General features: G+C 39.4%; 1 protein-coding gene across 1 annotated transcript in view; it reads left to right on the forward strand.

Moving 5' to 3' along the window:
- Nucleotides 1-1,397, forward strand: part of LOC116377106 (uncharacterized) — a 3,822-nt gene extending 2,425 nt beyond the window's left edge. The window contains exons 6-8 of the mRNA XM_031838658.1: nt 61-132; nt 287-417; nt 805-1,397. Coding sequence (XP_031694518.1) covers nt 61-132; nt 287-417; nt 805-968 — 367 coding nt within the window. The 3' untranslated portion in view covers nt 969-1,397. The remainder of the gene's footprint in view (nt 1-60; nt 133-286; nt 418-804) is intronic.
- Nucleotides 1,398-10,768: the final 9,371 nt, after the last annotated feature.

The following is a 10,768-nucleotide window of genomic DNA, read 5'->3' on the forward strand; positions in this document are numbered from 1 at the left end:
AAATAAAAAAGACAAAATCTGAGGATAAGATCAATATATTAAACTAGATTTTACTTTTAGGTCAAAGAAGAAAGAGTTCAGCCTGGAGGAGATTTACACGAACAAGAACTACAAATCCCCCACCACAAACAGGTAAAAACTACAAATCCCATATTTTATAAATACTTTTAATTCCAGTGTGAAAGCTGACAAAACACAGTAAACCACACATCAAGAACACAGACAGAATGATGTCGAACTGCTGTACAAACTACATCTCCCAGCATGCTTTTCTGTCACACTGCAGGAGTCTGGAGACGATCTTCGAGGAGCCGCGGGAAAAAAACGGTGCACTGCTCCTGATTGGCCAGCAGAGGAGGCGCAGGCTCCTCCTCTTCCCTGACTTCACGCAACCCAGGAAGAGGAAGAGGCCGCAAGGTATGCTGGGAAAAAAAACCCAGAGCCACTCCTTCCTTTTCTTACCTTTCACAATAAAAGCCCTAGACGGAAGTTAAACAGCTCATAATTCATCTCTAATATCTATTTTATATTCATGTGAAAACATCTCCTTCAAACTACTGGATTTATTCAAGTTTATCACCAAAACTACATTTTACAGATGACATGTGAACACATCATGATAACGTTATAATGTACCTTCAGCCAGTACTGGTGTTCACTGAGCAGAGCCTGAAGGCATCATCATGTAACTGAAGTGAACCTCCGTTGGTTAGCCGTTAGCGGTGCTGCTAACGTTACTAGCTCTCCTCTGATTGGTTGTTTAGAATGAAACATGATCAGAGATATTTTATCTGTCTATTTTAGGGGCGGGACTTCCTGTTGCTATGGTACCCAGGAAACGGGTGGCGGCACGGCGACATTGCCACGGCAACGGCCCCGATGACGACGACTTGGACCTGGACGTGATGCTGGTGGAGCGACTGAGCGCACTCGAAGACTTCCTGTCCCGTCAGGGCTTGGACGTGTGAGCTGTGACATCACTTCCTGTCAGCTGACCAAAAGGCCAAATAAACAGAGCTGCTAGCGCACCAGACCGGTGTAGCGGGTTTTTACTTTTACTTTTTGCAGTGTACTTGATTTATTTTGTTTTATTTGACTTCACAGTGTAGACTGTTTAAATGTGAATTTTCTGAAATATTTAATATTTTTACTAGTTTTTTAAACGATGACATGTCAGGAGACCACGCCCACACGAGGCCACGCCCACATCGGGGCACAGCTGGCTTTATTTTTAATTTTTTGTGTTTTTCTTGACTGCTGTTCTCTGTAGTACTCTGAAATACTGTCTGAGTACTCTGTACTACTGCTGGTGAAGTATTTGGAGTTTTTAAAGTGTAATATATATATTTCTGCTGAAAACGTGTCTATTTTTGGAACAAATAAAGTTTGTTTCTGCTCACTGAAGTTTGTCCCTTTATTAGTGATCAGAGTCATTGATTACTAGTGATTACTAGTGTTTATTAGTGATTATTAGTGATTACTAGTGAAATAATAAACTTCGTCTAAACGTTTTTATTTGTCAACAAATATAATGAATGGAACATTTATTTAAAGGTTATCTGAATCTGCATTTTTGCTTTACAGAATATTATAATATATATAATAAAATATAGCAAGTTTTGTCTTTAAGCTTTTGGACGTTTTCGTGAAGAAAATGGCCCAAAATGATAAAATCAATAAAAAAGTTTTTATTTTGAAGCCAAAACCTTTAAAATGTTCTCACATCCTGTGTCTGGTGTTGATTCTAAGGTAAGTTTATTCGTATAGCACATTTCAACAACAAGGTAATTCAAAGTGCTTCACATAAAACCATTAAAAGCATCACAACACAAAGCAAAATAAAAACATTCATACATAAAATACAGTAGTAAAATGCAGAAATGTATTAATATCCTTGAATCTGGTTCAATTAAAGGCAGCAAACAGAAAAGTCTTCAGTCTTGATTTAAAGGAGCTGAGGGTCTCAGCAGACCTGCAGCTTTCTGGGACTTTGTTCCAGATATGTGGAGCAGAACAACTGAACGCTGCTTCTCCATGTTTAGTTCTGACTCTGGGAACAGGAAGTAGACCGGTCCCAGACGACCTAAGGGGTCAGGATGGTTCATAAGGTAGCAGCAGATCAGAGATGTGTTTTGGCCCTAAACCATTCAGTGCTTTATAAACCAGCAGCAGGAACCTCTTGCACACGACGCCCCCAGATGTGGGGGCTCTCGGGCTTAGGGGGTCTCATAAATATCGTCCAAAAATTGCTCATTTTGATAGCCAGAATTGTACATGTGTACATTTTATTTACCGGATTAAACAGCAACGTATGGGCAACACTATCATATAAGTCACTTTTTACACACTCCAAACACAACTATACACTACTAATGTAAGCATCTAGAAAATGTGGCATAAAAGCATGAAATACTGGGCAAAAATCGCCGTTATATTTACTGCACATCGATATTGCAACACGAAGCTAACGGCTAATCCGGCGATCCGTACATCGCTTAGCATTAGCATTCGACACAGAACGCATAAATACCTTCGGTTTTTCTCTCCGTGGAACCAGTAGAAAGCTGTGAGTGACCAACGGTCACTCACAGCTACAATCAAAGCTACAATCATTGTTGGCAACTGCATCCTGTCTGCTTCCGATCTGTTTCCTGTAGAAGGGGGGGTTAATCCACCATGGGTGGGTGGTCAGACTTTTGGCGAATGGAATTTTACGCTCTGGGATACGCGGCACTTCTTGCAACTTTACTTGCTGAAACTTCTGTCAATCAACACCCGCTTCGAAACCTGCCTTCCTGAGACTCTGACTCTGACTCGAAGGCGGGCTCATTGACTGAAATCGGCCGATGATAGGCTGAGCTACAGCCACATACACACACAGGGACTGGAATTTAGACATGGATGACAGCCAGAAACATGCTCTGAGAGGACCCTGGCTCTAAAAATGATTTCTAACGGCTGTATTTGGATGTATTGAATAATATGAGTGATAAAAAAGTGAAATATATAGTTATACAGTATATAAAAGTACAATGTAAGAGCTGCAACAGCTGGTTCGAGAATGACGACCTCGCGTGACCTCTCTAAAGCCTCTTATTCTTCACTTTATCCCAGCCAAACGTTGTTCTACAACTACTGATCGGTTGTGCTATGATTTGGGAGAGTTTTGAGGCAGCCAGCTGCATTATTTCAAAAACATAATATCAATAAAAGTGCTTTTTTTCAGGTGAACCTGAATATTTTCAATTTGAGCTGTGTAATATCTTCATGCACTATATTAACCAGCAACATATACACAATATTTACCCATCTGAACAATCTCACAAGTGTTATCTGAATTATAGCATCAAAAATTATTAAAATAGACCTTGTAGTTACAGAACTGTGGTCTCCTTAGTATGGGTATGCCATTTTCGAGCAGAGGCCTACAAATAGGGCTCGAGTTTAAAAGTTGTTGTTGTTGGACAGGACGCCAGTGCAAAGACCTCAGAACTGGAGTGATGTGATCCACCCTCCTGGTCTTAGTGAGGACTCGAGCTGCAGCATTCTGACTGACTTGTTACAGAGACCTGTAAACACACCGTTACAGTAGTCCAGTCTGCTGAAGATGAATGCATGGACACGTTTTACCTGTTGAGACATCAGTCCTCTAATCCTTGATGTATTCTTCAGGTGATAGGAGGCTGGTTTTGTGATTGTGATGATCATACACACATTTATCTCCTCTCGCATCGACTACTGTAACTCAATTTTCACATCACTCAGTGTATCTGCTCTTAACCGTCTGCAGGGAATCCAAAACGCTGCCGCCAGATTACTCACCAGGACAAATCGACGGTCTCACATCACCCCCGTACTCCGATCTCTCCACTGGCTCCCTGTAGCATTTAGGATACACTTCAAAACTCTCACCATCACTTACAGAGCACTTCACGGTCAGGCTCCTACTTATGTAGCTGATCTACTTCACCCGTATTCACCCACCCGCACTCTCAGGTCAAACGCTCTAGGTCTTCTGTCAGTTCCACGCACAGGATTTAAGACCCGTGGTGACCGAGCCTTTGAGGCAGTGGCGCCGAGGCTGTGGAATGCTCTGCCTGCGACTCTACGCCTCGCAGATTCTGTGAATACTTTCAAAAAACAGCTCAAAACCCACCTTTTTAGGCTGGTGTTTGAGTAACAACCCATGTCCCAGACCTGCTCTTAAAATGTTTTAATTTTTTATTTATTTTTATTTTTATTTATTTTTTTCTCTGTGTATGTAATTTATTGACCCTATGGTCACATTGTGTTTTTTAATGCTTTTAAATTTCTGCTCTGTTAAAGCACTTTGTGATTTTTTGTCTGTGAAAAGCGCTCTATAAATACATTTTATTATTATTATTATTATTATTATTATTATTATTGTCTTGATGAGGCTGTTCCAGGCTGCAGACATCACATAATATGTTATAAAGTGATACTTGTTGGCTACAAATAACACAAGGAACACTTTTAAGTATTAACACTTTGTGTAAATATAAAAAACACAAAACCTGTTTCAGTTGGAGTATTATGGGCTTTCTATAGAAGATGACTTAACGTATTAATGTTAATAAGTAGAGTTAATTCATTGTCATGGTCACCTTTTTTACGGAAGAAAATATTAACATTATATCTCATTTAATTGTCATGAAAATTGTTTCTTTTAATTATTTAATTATTTAGTGTATTTGTTACCCTCAGTCTCACCTCGCAGGCAGCAGCTGCCTCAGATGACGGTTCACGTCACGTGGGAGAAGTTTCCTTCAGTGTTTCCCGCTAGAAATAGTTCATTTTAACCCAAAACTGATCTGGTCCTTGTTGCTTGAAGCTAAAGAGATTTTGGGCAGAACGCATTGAGGGAAAACTTCTAAAGTGTCCGTTCACAGTGAAGCAGGGTTCACCTGGCAGACTATACTCGTGGTAACAAATACCCACTCACAGTTTAGACGTCCGTACGTCACTTACGCAAACAACATGGCGGCGGCCTTGCGGAGGGTGTGCAGCGGACTGACTGGGAGGTATTATTAATATTAACTTAATTTATGTTCCTATTAAAACTAACAGCCTGACGTCAGACAGGGAAGAGGTCACTTTTAGGGCCGCGTGAATCAAACGTAATGACGTAGTGTGACTATTAAACCGTGACCTGTCTGTGGCTCCACTAGACTGTTCACAGTTTACAGTAAATTAACGTTTGATCGAGTCTAAAAGCTCAAACAGTGAGTTAAATGTGACGTCCGACAGGTGACAGGCGTGTAAACCGGAGTGATGAAGGTTTCGGCTCAGGTAACCGGATGTGTCTCATTTACCTTGTTTACGTCATGTGAACAGATGAATTTAACTAAATACAAATACAAATTTCCCCCTGGGGATGAATAAAGTACATATCTATCTTTCTATCTGTCTATCTAAACGTGTGACGACTGAGATTAGCAAGATTCTTTGAAATGATTACACGTTATTCTAACTGTGAAGCTTTATGTTGTTTATTTGTAGAGTGTCTCCTTGGAGCTGCAGCCAGCAAAGAGCAGTGAGCACAGGTGAGTCTGTCTGCACCTCCTCACTTCCGGTTCACTTCCTGTTTGCTTCCTTCCTAACCGAGTGAAATGACCCGGAAGTATCTAAGTGCCAGCCTCGGGGAGAGCTGGATGAGTCCTCACAATGCTGAGGAAAGGTGCTTCAATGCTTCCTTTTTGAATATCTCCTTTAGCAAAGGATACATTGGAGCATCCTTTACCAAAGGAAAGGAGATGATGTCCCACAATTCCTTGCATCATCAGCAACATTTAGAGCGATGCAGCATTCATAAAAAACAAAACGATATGTCTATCTTGTATATATTTCATGATCATATGAACACAGTTATATACTAATGAGGTTCATGATGTGTTCACATGTAATCTGTAAAATGTAGTGCTGGAGATTAACGGTACAGTCTGAAGAGCCTGCAGGTGTCGTTGACCAATGGGATCTCTCTTCAGGTCGTACTTTCCTGCCCAGCCGCTGGCCCCTCCCCCTCCTGTTGGTGTCAGGTGGTGGTTACCTCGGTTACCAGAAATACAAATGGAGGGACCAAGGGCAGGATGGAGCCACGCCCATTTTAGCCACGCCCACACAGGTAGGAGAGGACACACCTGCTTTTTCTTCTTCCTTTTCTCCTCTTTCTTTTCCTCCTCCTTCCTACTCTTCTTCTTCATTGTCTTCTTCTCCTTCTTCTTCTTCTTCTTCTTCTTCTTCTTCTTCATTGTCTCGTCCACAAACCGACGATTGACATCACGATGACTACGTCCTCTTCTTCTTCTGTGGTCTCATGGATCACGTGACTGATCGGGATGTTCTGCTCGTATAGCATTTAGTTTGTTTCTTCTTCTCTGGTTATTGATCCCGTCACTGTTATGTTCAAAAGTTTCTCAAACAGAGGAGAAGAAGCCCCCCCCCCCTTGCTCTCCTTCTTCATCAGCAAACAGGGACGGAATCAGCCAGTCCAAGTCAAAATCAGAAGGAATTTTAACAGACTAACAAACGCAAAAGCGATTACAAACCGAGTCAAACGATTAATAACATAATATTTCATGACATAGAGCAGACTGGTGTGTCTGGCCGGCGGCCCGCTGAAGATCTCAAGATGTCCGGCAATTCACCGTCTCTTTGTCCCAAAGAAACGTCTCATGTTTCACATTCTTCACCCCATCGATCAGCTCAATGATTGGCTGAAATCCAATAAGCTCCTCCTCGGCCTTTGACCTGTTGTTCTGGTCAGACACCCTCCTTACAGCCTCCTTACAGCCCCTCCATCCCCCGCTCTTAGCACATAGCTCTACCCCCTCACAGACACTCGGTATATTCAATGACCACACTCCATGGTTCAGACTTCCATAAGTAAATATTGACTTTAACATCCACCACTCGGGTGCGATTAAACATACTAGGAATGCTTTTAAACTTCAATTCCTCACATCAGTGAATCACAGCCGTGTGAAGTTCCCGCTGCTGCTGCTTCACAATAAAAGCCGGAGGGATGCTTTTATTGTGAAGTTATAGAAAGTGATGCAACGTGTTAGTGAGCGTGGATCATTAACTGACCTGAGAACAGACTCTGATTGGTTCAGTGGGTGAAAGGTGGTGATGATGTCACTCTGTTTGTTTTGGTTTGTTTGTCACATTCAAGATATATATATATATATATATATATATATATATATATATATATATATCTCACACACACAACAATGATACATTTCATTTAAATGATCATCGATAATGTTACAATCTAATTCATTAATCTAACTAATTTATTCATTATTCTCAAGATAATTATTTTATTCAATCATTTTCACTTAAAAACAAACAAATGTTGCAAAATAATAGACTGTATTTTGTATTTTTGAGCTAATGATAATAATAATAATAATGATGAGAAAAATACTGGAACTCCAATAATAGATTATTTCCGTGACACAGATGAATTTAATCATATTTTACTTAAAACATAAAACTGTCGTGATTTCATCACCGGAGTAATGGTGGAGATAATGAAATGTATTTCTGCATCAGTGTGATGAAATATTATCAATGATTTACAAAATGTTTTATCTCTTGATCTCAAAGTAAACATAAATATAAAACAACCAAATAATATCGTCGCATTACCATGACGATGGGGGGAGATGAAGACACATTTCGAAAATTAATTTAAAGTGACGATGTAGACACTAAAATATATATATATATTAAATATTTAAAAAAAATGTAAAACAAATTTAATTATTCATTTAACCCGTGGAGTTGTAGCCTGGCCTTTAATAATTGATGCTTTGTTTACTAATTATGAATGACATAGTAAAATATTACTAATTTAATTTATTGATTTTTATATATATATATATATATATATATATATATACATATATACACACACATTTTTAAGCTTCAGTTATATTTTTTACATTTCATTTACAGAATTATATTATTAATTATAATTTAATTTATTCTAATGTTTTTTATCCTACAACTTTAAAATAAATTAGTTAAAAGGATTGTGAAGCTATACTTTTTAATACATTTTAATGTATAAACCTTAATATTATAAATATATATAAACTGTCATGTTTTACGTTTTTCTTAATAATAAATTTAATAACAAACAATAATATTTATTTAAAAGCAGAATGATAATATACAAATTACTTTTATATCATTCAAGCATTTATATTATAATATAAACTCATAGATTTCTTATTTGTTTCATAGTAATAATAAACATTAAATACAAATAATAAAATAAAAAATACATTCATAATTAAATACTTTATTTGATTGTAATACATATTAATAAATCCAATATAAATTGTCTATTAATAATCTGTGTTTTTACTTTTACATGATTTCTCTGTATTTCTGCACTCTACGCACTTTCTATTACACCGAGGGGGAGGGGGAGGGTCGAGGGGGCGGGGCTCTCCAGTATAAACACATCTCTCCCTCGCGCTCTGCGTCACTACTTCTTCTCTGCTCCCAGAGAACGGGACTGTCTCCACACACTTTCTTCTTCTTCTCTTGGTATTTAAACGTCATCATGTGTCACCGGCCGTCTCTCTCTGCGTCATCAGCGACCCGTTCATGGTAAAGTTCTTTCCTCGGTGCCGCGGCGGGGGCGCGCGGCAGCAGCGCGACCTGCTGCGGCAGGTGAAGCGGCGGCGGCGGAGGCGGCGGCGGCACGCGACCGATGGAGAGAAGGAGGAAGAGGAGGGAGGAGGAGGAGGAAGAGGAGTGAGGACGAGAACCACAGCGAGATTCAGGTGGGAGAGGAAGAAGAAGAAGAGAGAATGTAGAGTTAGAGAGACAGACAGATGAGAGACAGACATGTGAGGGTTTGCAGGTTAAGGATTAAAGGGGGGGGGGGGGTAGTTTAGCAGGTCATCTATTTCAGCCTTAGCCTGGTTTAGCCTGTGTTGGCCTTCTTCAGTTGATCTGTGCTAACCTGCTAACCTAGTTTACTACAGACACTGAAGTCAGCTTATGTTTGTGTTCTACACTATATATATATATATGTATGTATGTATGTACGTGTATATACTATATATATGCAGAGATGTGTATATATATATATTTTTATATGTAGATATAAACATCTGTAGAAATCGAACTGACTTTCTTTACTGTGGAATGAAAGTTTAAATGTGTTTTCATATATTGAATGTTCATTCCATTAATTCAGAATGTCATTATATATATTAAAACTTGTATTAACGCCACATATTCACAACTTTATTCCACATATTCCCACTCTCATTCACATTATATATAAATATGGATCAGCAGGAAAGAGGCTATCGCAAGCTAAACTAGGCTATCACGAGTGTTGGTGAAATATTATAGAAAATATAAATAATATGTATAAAAGTTAAATGTGTTTGTAAACACACTTTAATGAAACTATTTCAGAAGCAGAAACTGGAAAAATTAAACTACGAAAACGGCTCTGATTAAATATTTAGTGTGTTAGCATCACTGTTAGCATTATTGTTAGCATCACCACTAGCTTTGCTGTAGCTTAGCATAGGTGTGCTGCTCTAGCTTCCGCTCCTCCTCCTCCTCACCCCTAACCCTCCACACACACGCTCGTATACAAACACACACGCAGCCACACACACACACACACTCGTATACATACACACTCGTATACACACACAAACAGAAGCCCCGCCCCTTTCACGCCTGTCCACGCCCACCTGTTTTTTATTCCTCCATGTTTTTACGTCCTCTCTCTTCATATTAATTTTGTCTTTACTTCCTTTTTACTTTCTCATCCTTCTGTTTCCTTAATTAAACCGCTACATCTCATTAAATCTCACCACACTCAGGCTCCAGGTGCCTCGTTTGTCTCTCCGGCGCCGTCTGAGCGTGCTCAGTGGTGGCGTGTCTCGACCAATCCCGTGGCGCCGTCGGCCAATCGCCTTCCTCTGCTACGCCCTGTCGGTCAGCGCTCTGCGGCCGTTGGCTAAGCGGGTAAGAGCGGCGGCCTGCTGGCTTCTGATTGGACGAAGGGAAAAGGGGAAGGACAGAAACTACCATATTCGTTTCTTCTTTTCCCTTTTTTATTTGGTTAGTTGTTGAATTTTGTCTCCTCCTCTCGTCTCCTTCCTCCTTTTCTCTTCATATTATTTTACGTCTTTACATTTGTCTCTTTAAAGCATCTAGAAGTAAAGTTTCTCTGTTAATATTTAGTCAAAGAGGTTCGAGTCAAAGTTACTGCAATCAACAAGAATTTAGATAAAAAATAGAACTATATTCTCTGCGAATGTATTCAAGAAATGTGACAGTTAAAACTATAAACCAGCACAAAAATGACTTATCAACATAAACCACCGTGTTCTTAACATTACGAACACTTAACAAAAATTATCATTTTGGAACATAAAGTAGCAAACTTAATAGTTCAGTTAATAAACAATGACCTCGTTATTTTTCCCTCTTCAATATAACCCTTTTGAGGACGGGCCATCTTTTTATTTATAGTAATTAAATTATTTAATTCCCAGTGAAGTTTACTTTACTACCTGTTCAGGTACTCTGTTCTCTACCTGTTCAGGTACTCTGTTCACTACCTGTTCAGGTACTCTGTTCACTACCTGTTCAGGTACTCTGTTCACTACCTGTTCAGGTACTCTGTTCTCTACCTGTTCAGGTACTCTGTTCACTACCTGTTCAGGTACTCTGTTCTCTACCTGTTCAGGTACTCTGT

Source organism: Anarrhichthys ocellatus, unplaced genomic scaffold (genome assembly GCF_004355925.1).
Source record: "Anarrhichthys ocellatus isolate YVR2014 unplaced genomic scaffold, GSC_Weel_1.0 scaffold903, whole genome shotgun sequence".
Classification (NCBI taxonomy): Eukaryota; Metazoa; Chordata; class Actinopteri; order Perciformes; family Anarhichadidae; genus Anarrhichthys; species Anarrhichthys ocellatus.